Source organism: Hypanus sabinus, chromosome 9, assembly GCF_030144855.1.
Source record: "Hypanus sabinus isolate sHypSab1 chromosome 9, sHypSab1.hap1, whole genome shotgun sequence".
Lineage (NCBI taxonomy): Eukaryota > Metazoa > Chordata > Chondrichthyes > Myliobatiformes > Dasyatidae > Hypanus > Hypanus sabinus.
The window spans coordinates 31,341,882-31,357,826 of NC_082714.1; the positions used below are offsets into that span (position 1 = coordinate 31,341,882).

The following is a 15,945-nucleotide window of genomic DNA, read 5'->3' on the forward strand; positions in this document are numbered from 1 at the left end:
GCACCCCAGCTTAGGCATAGTCAATCTGAAACTTCGAATGTGGTGTTATCATCTACCACACAAGTATAACCCAGCTGCTCTGCAACAGAAAGGGTGAGGGTCGGAGGGTGGATTTTCTGTTGCTGCGAAATCTGTATCCTGCGTGCCGATTGAACATATTAGTAGAATCGTTTAAATTGACAGCACTTGAAGATGGAATGTACCTGGTTGCCATACTTATGATATGTGAGTCTGACACCCTCAGCTTCCTTTACTAATATGCACATCAACCATAAAATTTTGAAGTAAATTGGGGCTACATAACAAGTGCTGTGGAAAGTGTGCAGAAATTTATTTTAAGACCTGTTTAAGTCCTGACTACTACTCACTTTTGATATTTTGTTGATACCACCTTCAGCTGCTGTACTGTCGTCTACAGTTGTGTTCCCAGGCTCCATTTTCACTCCATCCAAAACAGGAAAATTTCACCATATCTGGTGCATAATGTAGGCTAGCCACCCATCACCAGAGCTTTATGATCCCATGAAGTTCTCAGGAGCATTGCAGTGCTTTGATGGTAATGCTGATATTGCCAAGATTGCATTTGATAGCCACCTTTCTCTGCCATCTTCCGCCTATGCTTATGCCGACACTGTCCAACTCCACAGGCTTAAATCCTTCCTAGCTTCTCCCTGATGCAAAATGCCAAGAGTTTATAACTGCAAAGCTCATATGGTCACATATCTAATAAATATATTGTACAAAGCTGCTTCATATTTGGTACAATTCACAGCAATAAATTCGTTGTCTTTAAATTGCCAGTTGAATGGTGGATTTGGATAGGGTTGAAGTTTGCTTTGGCTACAAACAAAATAATAGTGTGTGTTAGGTTTATTGATTGTAGATTAAATTCCCAGAAATACCCATGCATTACATAGTTCTAAAATGTAGTATCATAGTTATAGCTGTTTAATTCAAGCCTGAAGTAATCAGGGTAGTGTCTTGATTAATGTTACTAGCTCATTGTGTATCTCGGAAATTTTGCGCGTGCTCCCCGAACTTCCGATTCATAGTTCTGGTGAGGAGGCTCACACCCATTAATGCAAATGTATAAAATTATCCTTAGTATGTTTACTCAAAAATGCTAAAACAAAAGTCTGAAGGCAAATGCAATTTTCTCAAATTTCCAATATGCAATTTTTTCTCAACCCATTTATTCTGAATATTATTGCTAGTGATGAGCAAGACCAGCACATCTTTAAAAAAGAAGTCATTCATCTTTTGTTTACTGTTTTATCACCCCGGGGGAGTGTTCATCTTCCTTAACTGCACCTTCCCTTCTGGAAATGAGCAGCAATCGTATTCTAAGCTCTCCGGAGAAGGACGTGCTTATAATTTTGAGTAACCTGTATGCATTCCAGTTCTATACTGTAATTGGACACATGGTCACAAAGGATCACACTGTTAGCAGTAACAACATTATTTCTGAAATTTTGAAAGCAGTGCATTGAGACAACCATGTCAGCATCTCGTTTTTTTTTCCAAGCTGTGATTTAAATCCCTTTCAAATATTTTAATTCCTACAGGACAATTACAACCGGCTACACACAAGGATCAATCATACTTGGGATTTTGTGGTAATGCAAGCCAGAGAACAGCTCAGGTTAGTCCAGTATTTACACTTTCCTTACTGTTTGTATCCTGCATTGAATTCCATATGATTGTGTATTTAGTGTCTTCTATTGCAACAAAACATAGAAAATATTAGAAAGGCATTATAATTATATTTTACTAATATAAAGATGAACTGTCTTGATGCTTACAAAGCAGTTTAGCTTTAATAGTTATAGTTTTACAGGGTACATGGATGCTTTTAGTATGCAGATTTAAAGAATATCTATAAATAATTAAGCCACATATGGTAATCTATTGGCCTCTAAGTAAATCGATAAAATGTAACCTAAACCATTGTACTTACATACTTTATATTAACTGCTTTTGTTTTATTTGCATAATTATATAAACCTAGATAGTTTGAAGGATATAAAGTCCTAAGTCAGCTTTAATCATTTCTTCAAGTATTATATGGACTAGATTGCATTTCTAACATTAAAATTAATTAAAAATGTCTTGAATTTTTTTATATCTTTTATGTTTCTAATTGGGAATAAAATGAATTCAGTTCAGGATTAAAATGTATGCTTGTTTAAGGGAAAGCATTCAGACTTAAAAATACATTTCACATTCCACTTTTCTGTGCACCTAGAATGCCATCAAGTAGAGTTTACCCTTGTATTCATTAAAAATAGGAGAAAGTAGAAATTAATGGTGATGTTAAGTTTTAGCTTAGGATAAATGTCAAATTGTCTGCAGGATTTTTGTTATGGGAAGCTCTTTGGCACATTGGTACACAGCGGAATATGTGAGCAAGGCAAGTTGTAAGAGTTATGAGAATTCTTCAGGGGGGAGGAAAGTCTATTAAGTTTTGTCTGTCTTAATTAAGGAACTTTAAGGTGTCTGATATTAATACAGTGAAGAAGCAGTTAATTCACATTCTCTCAAGCATTCTTCCTATTTTTGTTCATAGTGCTTGTGTCTTTATTGCTAAGTCTGGAGTACTGAATTATTAATCAGACTATAGTCATTTTGCCTAAATCAAAAGATGACAGGGCCTCCAATTCAAAAGCCAGGATGTCTGCTGGTCATTTTGAGTCCTAGATCGTGTTAGACTTTTACTGATATTGTCATGTGGGAAATTGATTCATCTGAAGTCCTCAAAATCTTAGTAAAGTTTCAGGAATACAGTTTGTGTTCAAGATCGCGTATGTATTTTGTTATAAGAGCACATGCTGTATAATGATATAACTAGGATTTATGACGTTTGATTCAAAAGTTCAACTCAGAATTCGTTACACATACATAGCCACTATTTCCCATTTTGTGGCTGTTTAATGTTTTCAATCTGTGTTTTTTGCCAATAGGATGTGGTGGCAGATAGTGACAGATGGTAGGACCCAGCCTGTGTACTGAATGATTTGAGTCGAAGTGAAATCAGCATTTATTTAAAAACTGCACCAGTTACAAAATTCTGTACAGATTAATGGGCAGAATATTATTTTGTTCATAATTTTCATCAATTGCCAAAGTAAGCAGCATTGTTTGGCCCCACTGTAGTGCTGAGGTATAAAATCCTATTTATAGCCTTGCTGCATTGAGGAGAAAATGAATAGAGGTCAGCCCTCCTGTGATGGTGGGAAGGCAAAGGAAATGTTGGCTGAGGTTGTGGAGAACAACTCTAGAGCCTTAGCCAACATGTGAATGGATTTTGATAGCACCTTTAACATTTGAAAAAAAAGACTACATTCTTCACCAGAGCATAACCAAGGAAGCATTAACAGCAGGACATGGTGGGTAATGCTGGAACAGGTGACAAAAAAGTTAGTGGATTTGAATGTTGCACAGGGTTTCTTTCTACCCCCTCCCCCCAATGAAAGGGGAAGATTTCACATCTACTGGGGAAAAGAAAAGTAATGTGGGTTGCTGTGTCAAGCCGTCCACTGGGGTGGAGAGTTATGTTCTTTTTGTCAACAATGCAGCTCAAATCTGCATCAACTCCATTCATTCCATTGCCTAATTAAAATGTGAAAATGAACGTGCAAAGCAACACGCTCAAGATGCTGGAGGAACTCATCAGATCAGGCAGCCTCCACGGAGATTAATGAACAGTCGACGTTGCAGACCGAGACCCTTCTTCAGGACACCAGTGCAACCAAATCTCAGCTTAATTAAAAGAAATCAAAATTATGACAGATGTAAGCATATTTCAGGAGATGTTCAGACAGTAAACCAGTGCAAATATTTGTGTTTTAATGAGATTTAAGTATGTTTTAGTTTCAAATGATAAGAACCAATTTTCGAAGTGCTAGATTTTAAGCATCTTACACCTGCACAAAAATGGTAATTTCCATGAAATTATGAATTAATGGTTATTTTGGCATTGTTGGAATTGGTTTATTGTTAAATGTACCGTGATACAATGGAAAAACTTGTTTTGCATGCCATCCATACAGATCATTTCAGTGTGACAATGTACTGACGTAGTAGAAGGTGAAAGAAAAGTGCAGAACAAAGCGTTAGTTAAAGTGCAGATAGATAGAAAGGTGCAACACTATAACGAGACAGAATGTGACAGAACAGTCTGTTTGATCATACTAGGGAACCATTCAGTAGTCTTATAACAGCAGGATAGAAGCCGTCTCTTAACCTTGTTGTACGTGCTCTCAAGCGTTTGTATCTACTGACCAATGGAGGGGAAAAGGGAGAATGTCTGGGATGGGTGGCCTCTGGTTATGCTGGCTGCTCTACCGAGGCAGTGAGATGTGTACATGGAAGTCCATGGAAGGGAAGGCTGGTTTCCGCGATGTGCCAAGATGCATCCACAGGCAGAGCAGTTGCCTTAACAATCCCGATAGGTGCTTTTGATGGTGCATCGATGAAAATTGGTAAGGTCTGATGCACCATCAATAACTCTCACTGATACGTGGTCGAGATATCGGCCTTTATTGACTGGAAGAAAGAACAAGCAGTAGTTGACCACCATACTACATCCTGGAGAATGAGGGCCGGGCTCAGGCCTCAATCGCCTTTATACCGGGGTCTGTGGGAGGAGCCGCAGGAGCAGTCAGCAGGGGGCGTGTCCAGACAGGTATATGTAGTTCACCACAAGGTCAAAGGGGACATGCCAAATTTCTTTAGCCTGCTGAGGAAGTAGAGGTGCTGGTGAGCTTTCTTGGCTGTGTCATCTGTGATTGGACTAGGATAGGCTATCTCTCTTGACCTTAGCACCATTGATGTAAACAGGAGCCTGCGTGCTGCTCACTGCCTGAAGCTAATGAGCCACTCTCTTGTTTTCCTGATATTGAGGGAAATGCTATTGTCATGACACCATGTCACTCGGCTCTCTTCTTTCTGTCCTGTACTCCAACTCAATGATTATGACTCTAGTCCCTCTGTCATGTACAAATGTGTAGATGGAGTTGGCGAAGAGTCTGGCCACATAGTCATGATTGTACAGGGGGTGGAGTAGGGGTCTGAGGGCACAGCCTTGTCGAGCAACGTGGTTGAAAATAATCCCAAAGCTGTATTCTTGCAAAGGATTACATATACTGTCGCATGGGATATACAACTTAAAAAATGGCCTGTTCAGCCCAGGAGGTCCTCCCACCCACACCCTCAGTGTAGTCCTTACATAAGCCTATTCTAATTCTTTCAACTGCTGATTATAGTGAGCCCTAGTTGCAGTCTTGATGAATCGGTCCTTTGGAATTCTCTTCGAGGTTGTTCAATGTCTATCCTGTTCTCTGGTCTCCAGTTTTGCACTTTAGAGTGGAAACACTCTAGCTTAGAAAGTAGATTAGAGGAAAAATAAATTTCAGTTGCTTGTGCACAAATAGCATTTAAAGTGCTCAGATTCCAATAGAAGACCTTCCCATCGGGAGTTTGGTCCAGGCCTTCCCATTGCAAGTCATGCTGATGCAGATGACGACTTCATCAATGTGCACAGAATATACTGTGAACTATTTGAGAGAAATTGGATTGAAAAACCATGACAAATAGCTTTCACTTTTCACTCTCGGTAAAGCATGTTACAAACTTGACAGCAAGTAGGGCACTTTATATGATTTAATGGCCCTAGCATCCATTTCACCGCCACTGAGACCCACATATTTTATTTCCGTAACCTGTGGCCCAGTCTCAGCACCAGACTAGAACAGCTACATCACAAGTCAATGCTCAATTTAACATACACCCCAGCACCCTGATTTTCCCTTTTCCACTTCCCTACCCCATCCTTAACACTTCAGTATAACCACACTGATTTGCTTCCCAGCAAGCAGTGCAGGTGAGAAGCCAGCTCAGTGCTTGGGCAGCAGTTGCCATTTGTGACCACGTACATCTGGGTCAGTCTGTGAGTACGAGAAACCCACAAAAGCTCTTACCTAAAGTGACCTTTCCAGGCTTTGCACTGTTTCGTATATTCCACATTTTTTAATATTGGCGCATATCTCCCCACCCATTTATTGCACCAAAAATGAGCAAAATATAACTTATGTCTATTCTGGTGTAGCTTTTTATTGTCTTAATGGCCCACTTGTGCCATTCTAAGCTTTCTCTTTTAAAATGTAAGGTGCCCAGTCTGGCTTCAGCTTATCCTGACAAATAGAATCTCCCAGTTCTGATTTCAGCTTGTAAATCTTCCCCCTCCATTGTCACTCCATCCTTTCTGCAATATTGTGACTAGCCATATATGCTGGACTGCAAAGATGATTCAAACAAGATTTCATACACATTTCAGAAATAATCTTTAATGCTGGATGTACTTTCTAAATAGCCTTTCTAACCTTATTTGCTGTTAGTTACTTGTGCTTTTATATTGTTTTGCATTTACTCTTCAGGTAGTTATGTGACCTCTATCTTTCTTTAACAAAATATACTGCACGGGTAAAGATCCAGCATCAGAATTGGGTTTATTACCACTAACAGTAGCTTTCATAGATTCATTTCCATTCAGAAATCTTATGTCAGAAGGGAAGAAGCTGTTCCTAAAATGCCGAGTGTATGTCTTTATCCTCTTGAACCTCTTCCAGTCAAGTCAAGTCAACTTTTATTGTCATTTTGACCATAACTGCTGGTACAGTAGATAGTAAAAATGAGACAATGTTTTTCAGGACCATGGTGTTACATGACACAGTGCAAAAACTAGATTGAACTGCGTAATTAAAAAAAACACAGAGAAAGCTATACTAGACTACAGATCTACACGGGACTGCATAAAGTGCACAAAAACAGTGCAGACATTACAATAAATAATAAACAGGACAGTAGGGCAAGGTGTCAGTCCAGGCTTCGGGTATTGAGGAGTCTGATAGCTTGGGGGAAGAAACTGTTATATAGTCTGGTCATGAGAGCCTGAATGCTTCGGAGCCTTTTCCCAGACGGCAGAAGAGATTGTATGAGGGGTGCATGGAGTCCTTCATAATGCTGTTTTCCTTTGGTTTCCCTGATTGGTAGTAATTAGAAGAGAGCTTACCCTGGGTGGTGATGGGTACCACACTTTCAAGTCATTGTATTTTTGAAGTTATCATCAGGTAGGATGCTAGTGCCTATGGTGGAGGTGGCTAAGCTTACAACCCTCTGCGACTTTATCTGATCCTGTGTAGTGGCCCTTCCATACCACACAGTGATGCCATCAGTATTGAATTTCATTTGGTATTTTATAATTATTTTGCAAAAACTGATATATTCTTGTTAAGCTTTTTAAATATGCTAGGCAGATAAAGGGGAGGAGAATATTCAGTTCTTTTTTTCCCCTGCATGTTCCAACATCTGCAGCCTCTTGCCCTTAAACCAAGGGTACCCACAAATTATGATTTGCAGACAGCCTTCAATGCACCCAATTTGTTTACATCAGAAGACAGCAGACATATGGTAAAATGTAAGGCTGTATCGAGTAAACTTTACCCCAATATTTATAGCACATATATAAGGGTCTCTTCCAAGAAATTGCCATTAGAGAGAATAGATCGTGTTGGGAAATGGATGTGCTGACTCTCTGGATTTCACACTGAATTTATGGGATGAAGATTATGAGCTAAAATTGTGAGATCTCTAAGAGTTGAACAGATGGCAGTAGATGGAAAGTGAGATCTGAGTGGGAGTCTTGGGAATATCATTGTGAGTACAAGGCTACTACAGTAGGGTAATTGAATGTTATGTTATGATCAAACTAATGGAGAATATTGGTAGTTGAACAATGGAAATGAAGTTCATGGAGCAGTGCCTGAAGCTAATATTTAGGTTCGTGAGAAAAGGAATTTGGTGTATCCACCACGTCTGAAGCAGGCAATGTTTGTAATTTCGCTTTGCATTTCCTTGACTCTTAGTCTCAAAGGATTTCTGATCTCTTGGAAGTAGAAAATGTCCATACTGTCTAAATGGCTAATCAGGGACTCCAGAGCTGCAAACAGTGGAATTGCTCCCAGCTACAGGCACGGAGTAGCTCATCTTAGGAGTTGTAGACATACCTTCAATCAGTATGAGAATAGTTCGATTTATGAATCAGAATCGGGTTTAAAATCACTGATGTGTCATGAAATTTGTTGTTTTGCAGCAGTGGTACAGTGCAATTCACAAAACTCAATTACAGTAAGAAATACTATAAATATAAAAATGATTAATCAGATAGTGCAGGAGCAGTGTTTATGATTGGTTCTTTGTCCATTCAGAGTTCTAATGACAGAGGAGAAGAAACTGTTCCTAGAATGTTGTGTATGTGCATTTGGCTCCTGTACTTCCTTCCTGGTTGTAGCAATAAGAAGAGGGCATGTCCTGGGTAATGATGGTCCTTATTGATGCATGCGGCCTTTTTCAGGCATTGCCTTTTGAAGATGCTGGATACGCCAGATATCCATTAAAATTAAGCTAAAGCAATCACTGCTCTTAATGGTGACTGGAAACTGGGATAATGTGAAAGGACCGCAGAAGTAATCTTATGAGTATCCTGCACTGGATTAAGTGAACTAACATGTATCACTGCCTTAGTCAATAGATCAATGCCAATAAATTATAGCAGTTTGACATTGTTACTTCTGTTCACTCCTCCCATAACACCAGTGTTCTGAAGACCATTTGGTGATACCCTACTTTCAGGTGAATAAGCACAGTGTCTTTATTTCCAACTAGATATGTTCTCTACTGTGGAAGTCTGAATATGTATTTTCTCCTATTACATTACTCCTCAAATTTGAAGGGGTTTTGTTTTAATTCTTAACTACCTCTTTTAAGCTGGCCGTAAGCTTCCTTTAAATGGGAGAATCCAACATAACATCACAAATATAAAATTGCTGCTTATAAATTCAACTAGTACTTCAGGGGCATTTTGAATGTAGAATTTACTCTAAAGTGAAGTGGCTGAGGTACAAGGATAGATGCATTTAGAGGGAAGCTGGTGAAACATGAAAAGTATGTTGTAGGTAACTCCAGTGTAATCAGACCAATTGAACTGGATGACCTGCCTTGCTTTGGACATAAATTTAAAATCTGACTCGACCATGGCAAACCCAAACCCAATGCAAGCCTGAATTCCTTTTTGTTCTATTGCTGACCTGACCATCCTCACAATCTCCAGCATTGATCTTTGTGTAAATGAAATGTAAGTGTTAATGAAACGGTTAACATGTGAGGAGAATTTGATGTCGGTGGCCCTATACTCACTGGAGTTTAGAAGAATGGGGGGGGGGAGGGAATCTCTTTGCAACCAATCGAATGTTGACAATCTTAGAGTGGGTATGGAAAAAATATTTCTAACATTAGTAAGAGTATAGGACTGGAGTCTTATAGTCCCATGTAGGAATGTTATATGTCAGACAGAATAGAAGGACATCACTGTAGGACAGAGATGATGGGGAATTCCTTTCACCAGAGGGTGGTGAATCTGTGGAATTCATTGCCACAGATGGCTGTAGAGACCACGTAGTTGGGTATTTAAAGCAGAGTTTGACAGGTTCTTGACTAATAGCATCAAGGGTTACAAGGAGAAGGCAGGAGAACGGGGTTGAGAAGGATAATAAATCAGCTGTGATGGAATGGTAGAGCAGAATTGATGGGCTGAATGGCCTAATTCTGCTCCTATATCTTATGAAGCTAAAGGTTGTAATTCTGATCAAATCATTAAGACCTGGATAAAGTACGGAGCCAGGCCAGCAAGGTGAAACATGTTGGAAGCTGAATGCTTACCCAGAATACACTTGACCAAATTCAACATGTAGTAATGTCATGTCATGTCAGGCTTGGGCTGAGCAGCCAGGTGCCAATTCTGCAAAAGCTGCATAACAGCCAACCTTGCTGAACTGATTGATTTCTCCTTATCTATGTTCATTAACAGAGCAGCGAAACAAAGGAAAAAGTCAGATCGTATTGTACTGGATTGCCAGGAGCAGGCCTATTGGCTAGTCAACAGACCTCCAGTAAGTCCTGTCACTTGTATTTTAAAGTTTATGGGGCAAATAGCAGAGGTTTTCCTCCTGACTGCTACTGAGAACAAGTGCAGCAGAGGGAAAGATTTCCAACCTGTCATTCACTGGACAAAGTTCTTACAGTGAACAGTGTTCCCACCTACTCTTGGGAGATTGTTAGTGTGGCAGGATGCAGAAAATAACAGGTGTTCTCACCTGGTGTTCTTAGCATCCAAAGTGACTGAGACAATAATGTCAGCAAATGGAGCAGATGCTGTGTCTATTATTTCATTTAATCTGCCTTTATTAAACAGAGTACAATCTCCAGTGGAAATGACAGTAGATACCCAAAATAGACTAGGCTCGAGGACACAGAGACCCTATTCAGTATTTCCATTGCGGAGCCACCTTTAAATTGGCAGGAAGGCAAATAAAAGACCCCAAAATCTTGATTTTTTTTTTACTTGTAGCTTTTGTAGCTTTCAGATTTTTACATTTATTTTGGAGTACAACCCCATCTGTTTTTCTTTGAAAGCAAACCCCAGTGTGCTACTTTGAAAGATGATCCTTTTTTAAATTCAACTTTTTTTTTAATTTAAAAAAAAGTAGCAGTAAATACTGCTACTTAGTTTATAATGAGCCCTTATAACAGTTATTTATAAATGCAAGAGATCTGCAGATGCTGGAAATCCAGAGCAACACACACAAAATGCTTGTGGAACTCAACAGGTCAGGCAGCATCTATGGAGAGGAATAAACAGTTATCATTCCAGGCTGAAACACTTCACAGGGACTATAAGGAAGGGAAGAGAAGCCAGATTAACAAGATGAGGTTAAGTGGAGGGGTCAGAGAGGGTTTTAAACTGCCATTGAAGAGAAAATTTATATTACTTCATGGCGGGCATAACTCAAAGAAGCTTCACAGTGGAGCAGCAAATGAGAAACACTAGAGACACTGCAGATGCTGGAAATGAAGGGTCTTAGCCAGAAACATCAACTGTTTATTCCTTTCTGTTGGTGCTGTGGCCCAGTTATTATGCTTGTGAGCCCAGGGATGAACGTTCATTGTTGAATGGAAAACTTGAGTTCTTCAGTGCTTCAGCTGCATTCATCTGCTTCATCAGTGATCTTTCTGCTGTCGTACAATCAGGTCAACACCACCAGTTATTAACCTTCAACCACCAGGCTCCTGAACCAATGCAGATAGCCTCACTCATCTCAACATTAAACTGATTCTACAACCTATGGACTCACTATCAAGGACTCTACATCTCACGTTCTCAGTATTATTTAATTTTTTTAATTTTCAGTTTGTCTTCTGCTCATTGATTGATTGTCAGTCTTTGTTTATATGCACTCTTTCATTGCTCTTTTGTACGTCTCTGATCTACTGTGAATGCCTGCTAGAAAATTATTCTCAGGGTAGTATATGGTGATGTATGCATACTTTGTTAATAAATTTACTTTGAACTTTAAGAAGTGGGGATGTTCACTGATAATTCTGTAAATACGTTTCATTCCATTCTTAAATCCTCTGCAGAAAAACACGTTGTACCCACTTTTGTAAGATCCAGGTGGGCTGATATAACAAGTAACATTTGTACTACAAATATGCCAGCCAATGACCATCTCCAAGAAGAGAGAACATAACCACATACCTTTGATAGCATTGCTATTTGAGTCCTCACCATCAACATCCTGGGTGTGATCATTGACCAGAATCCTGACTCGATTGATCTCATAAATACCACGGATACATGTGCAAGTCTAAAGGCTAGGTGTCCTGCTGTAAATGACCCGCCTCCTGACACTCCCAAGTCACTCCACATCTACAAGGTTTAAGTCAGGAGCGTGATGAAATATTCTCCACTCGCATGAAATGCTGCATGCAGTGTAATTCCTCCCAGAACTTGACTTGACCTATTACTTTCAGACTCTGACCTCTTGTTCCATATCACAGTTAGTGCCCCTCCAGGGTTCAACTCTTAAAGAGTTTTGTGCGCATCAATGAGATTACTAGGGTGGGGTTCAGTCAGAGTGCAAATACAAAAAGAAAGAAATAATAATGAGTGAGCAATAAATATTCAGATCATGAAGAAGAAAGTGAGTCCATTGGTTGTGGGAACATTTCAGTGATGGGCTAAGTGAAGTTATCCCTTTTGTTCAATAACCTGATGGTAGAGAGGTAGTAGCTGTTCCTTAATCTGGTAGTGCAAGCCCTGAGGCTCGTGTACCTTCTTCCTGATAGCAGCAGTGAGAAGAGAGCATGTCCCGGATGGCGGAGGTCCCTGATGATGAACAACTTTGCTGCGACAGCGTTTCTTGTAGATGTGCTCAATGGCTGGTAGGGATTTACCCGTGATGGACTGGGTTAGCAGCAAAATTCAGCAATAATTGAATGAAGAGGGAATTAATCTGCACTTTGTTGCTGTCAACTTCCCAAACTGTGGCAAACAAATGCTATTAAGTACTTAGTATTATTGACATTTGATCGGATAAAAGTGGAGAAATGCTATCCTACACTGCATTTCCTAAAAACAAAGGGGATATAAAGGAGCATAAAATATGAATATCAGCATGTCCTCAGATTGGTAAGGACTCCTCAGTGAGGTTTTTTTTTTAATAAAACAGAATAAAGCTTCTTAGGTCCATGCCCTTAATACAGTATTTTCTGCTTCCAAGCCAAAATACTAAAAGCATTAAAACAGCTTTTGTCCACAGCTAAATAAGTTACATCACCCAATGGGCGGTAATGGATTGAGCACCATCAGATTAATGGCCTGAATGGGCTGGCAGAGAAACAGGGAGCTAGCTGTCCCTGTAGGTAACAGAATAAGCTGCTTTCATGCTGAAAGCTAAAGCTTTTATTGATTGGGGGAGAAAAAAATGAAGATATATCCAGATAAACCCAGAGCCTGAGCTCAGTTAAAGATAAATATGAGATTTAGCACGGCGGCCAAAACCTTGTAGATTTTGTATTTATTGAGAAAGGACAGATGGGCAAAATAAAATTCATGTTTCACTTGCATTTATTGCAAAACAACCTTCATCTGTTTATACCTTTTAAGCTGTTAGCTACACACTGCACAATAGATTACTTGTTCTGTCTGAAGAAATTACATGCAATTGAAATCAAAGTCATATTTTTGTATCACATAAAGTTTCACCAGCAGAAATCTGATAAAAGTATTGCAACTAGTATGGCAACAAAACAGTAAATTATAAAGTGTGCTTCTGCAGATGCTGGACACCCAGAGCAACGCAAAATGCTGGAGAAACACAGCAAGCGTCAATGGATGGTGGGGGGGGGGGGGGGTTGCTGATGGTTGTGCTGACACGAGTGGGGGGGAGGCTTAATGCTTTTGTTGCTACTTGTGTTTGGGGGGGCTTTGAGGTTCTAACTTTTTCTGTCATTTGGGGTTTTTCTGTTATATGGGTGTTTGTGAAGAGAAAGAATTTTGGGTTGTATATTGTGTATATTCTCTGATATTAAATTGAAACGTTGGGAAATAAACAGTGGCCGATTTGGGCTGAAACCCTTTGTCAGAAGTTACCTTACCAGCGCTGTGCATAATCATAAAATGTTATAATACAAACCTTTGAGTTTATTTGTCTGTCTACACAGAATACCTTGAGTTGGAACATGGGAGTAGACTTGTCAGCTAAGTGTTTGCATTTGCCTTACAGTCCGTAAAGGGTTCCGATTGCATTTACCAACCTGTATCCATAACTCTTCACTCTTTTACTCACAAATCTAATCTCAAACAGTAACATAGTTTCTTCCCCAGTTTCTGACCCTGGAAATGAAGTCTGAAACAGCACAATTATCTGTGTAAAACCCTTTTCCTTGATCACTGTAAATTCCTTGCATTTAATTTTATAAGTTTATTATCTTTTGTTGGACCGATCAAACATCAATCTCTCTCTATTGTCCTTCATTAATTTCACACCATTACCCAAAACTCAATATTTTTTAATGTGGGCACTAATTTAAGCTTATCTTTTGTCATATTATGCAATATAACAGTGAGCCACCAACCTCTTCATAAAAGTCCCTCAGGCTCACTAAGGTCCCGGTCTATCTGTATGTGACTTTTTGACCATTGAGTCCTCTGAATTCTGGAATATTTGCCATAAGTTCCGAAATTGTGGTCAATGCTATTGTCTTTAGAGTAAATAAATACATGAGCTTCAATACCCTAATGACACAGCTGAACCCAATACCACACAGATGTTGTACAGGTATTCATCATTATGTTTTGCTCCTAATATTCTAGCCATCCTGCAGTTGAAGCAGAGGAATCAATTGGCTAGTATTATAAACCTCAGCCAAAGATACTGAAAGAAAATTTAATACCCCCGAAAACAGATGAAGGGTTAACACTATACTGTTAATCTACCTCCAGGAATTCCAATGCAGACTGCCCACCTGTTTCAGTCTGCTAGCTTCATATGATCACGGCTCATCTCTCCCAAGACCAAGCCCCTCTGCACGACATCCCTGATCTTTCAAAACTCTTGTCAATCTGCATTTTTACTGCTAATTCCCACTATTCAGGACATTTACCAAGAAAGGTGTATAAAAGGGGCCTGAGGGATCATTGGAGACCCGCGTCACCCCAACCACAAACTGTTCCAACTGCTACCATCCGGGAAAGGTACCGCAGCATAAGAGCCAAGAGCAACAGGCTCCGGGGACACCTTCTTCCACCAGGCCGATTAATTCATGTTGTCACAACTGTATTTTTATGTTATATTGTCTATCCTGTTATACACAATATATTATAAATTACTATAATTCACATTGCACACTTAGACAGAGACGTAACGTAAAGATTTTTGCTCCTCATGTGTAAGAAGGATGTAAGTAATACAGTCAATTCAATTAGTACAACTCTCCGGGGTGGAAAATTCCACCCTCTCCTCTGAGATTAAATTACTATGTACTTTATTTTTAAGTGATGGGGCTCCTTATCTTTAAACTATGTCCCCTCAATTGCAATTCTCCCACTAGTGGAATCATCTTGACATCTACCCTGCCATGTTTCCCTTGAAACTGGCATCTTTAAATAAGATCACCCCCCCCCCCCAACCATTCTTTGAAACGCCAAAGAATACACTCCCAACCTTTCTTGGTTGAATGATGAAATATAACTTCAAATCTCATCGTTATAACTAGAAAATTTAAATTAAATCAATTAATTGCGAGAATTCTTATTAGGAGAATGAGGCAAGAATGTCAAGCGCAGCAATTATTGGGTACCGCCTGATGCATTTGAAATATTGATGATGCCCTGTCTTTTGACCTGTACCAGTCCTTTCGGTAAAGGTGCTGTTAAACAGGGATGTAAGGAGTTTAATTCCAGCAAGAATGATGAATCAGGCAGGAGGTGAACAGCAGGTGCAGTGCAGTACTTCACTGGTAGTGCTTCTGCTGCCTGTCTCTTTTTAAGCAACATGTGGTTTGAAGGTGCACCCACAATGCCCTTGGTAAGTAATAGTGGATGAACTATGAATCAAGTAGAATACTTTGCTTTCTGCTGATGTGCCTTGTGGGTGGTAGTAAGGCTTTGAGAAGTAAGGGAGTGAGTCAGCCCGATAGGATACCCAGCTCTAACATGCTCCTGTAACTTCAGTGTTTGCTAGCATTGCCTTCATTTGGAATACACACACACTCAGACCCACATAATGCTACCCAGCTTAGCGCTAATTCATTACAAGGTGGTTATTCAATTCTTTATTGAAATTTTTAAAAATGACAAAAACTCATTTTAAGCAATTCCTAAAACTTGTCAAGAACAGCCACCATTGCATACGCTCCGAGCAACTCAAGCCAATCACATATTAGTTCACACTCTGCCTCCCCCACGTTTGTAAACGTTCTTACTCCCTCGCCAACTTATTTCCTTTTTTTCACCCGTAATGTCTGGAAAATGGCCTGCAACTTCCGGTG

General features: G+C 39.6%; 1 protein-coding gene across 1 annotated transcript in view; it reads left to right on the forward strand.

The window, feature by feature from the left end:
• rgs11 (regulator of G protein signaling 11) overlaps nucleotides 1-15,945 on the forward strand; it is a 135,872-nt gene that overhangs the window by 69,358 nt on the left and 50,569 nt on the right. Inside the window, exons 7-8 of the mRNA XM_059979415.1 lie at nucleotides 1,566-1,642; nucleotides 9,923-10,004. Coding sequence (XP_059835398.1) covers nucleotides 1,566-1,642; nucleotides 9,923-10,004 — 159 coding nt within the window. The remainder of the gene's footprint in view (nucleotides 1-1,565; nucleotides 1,643-9,922; nucleotides 10,005-15,945) is intronic.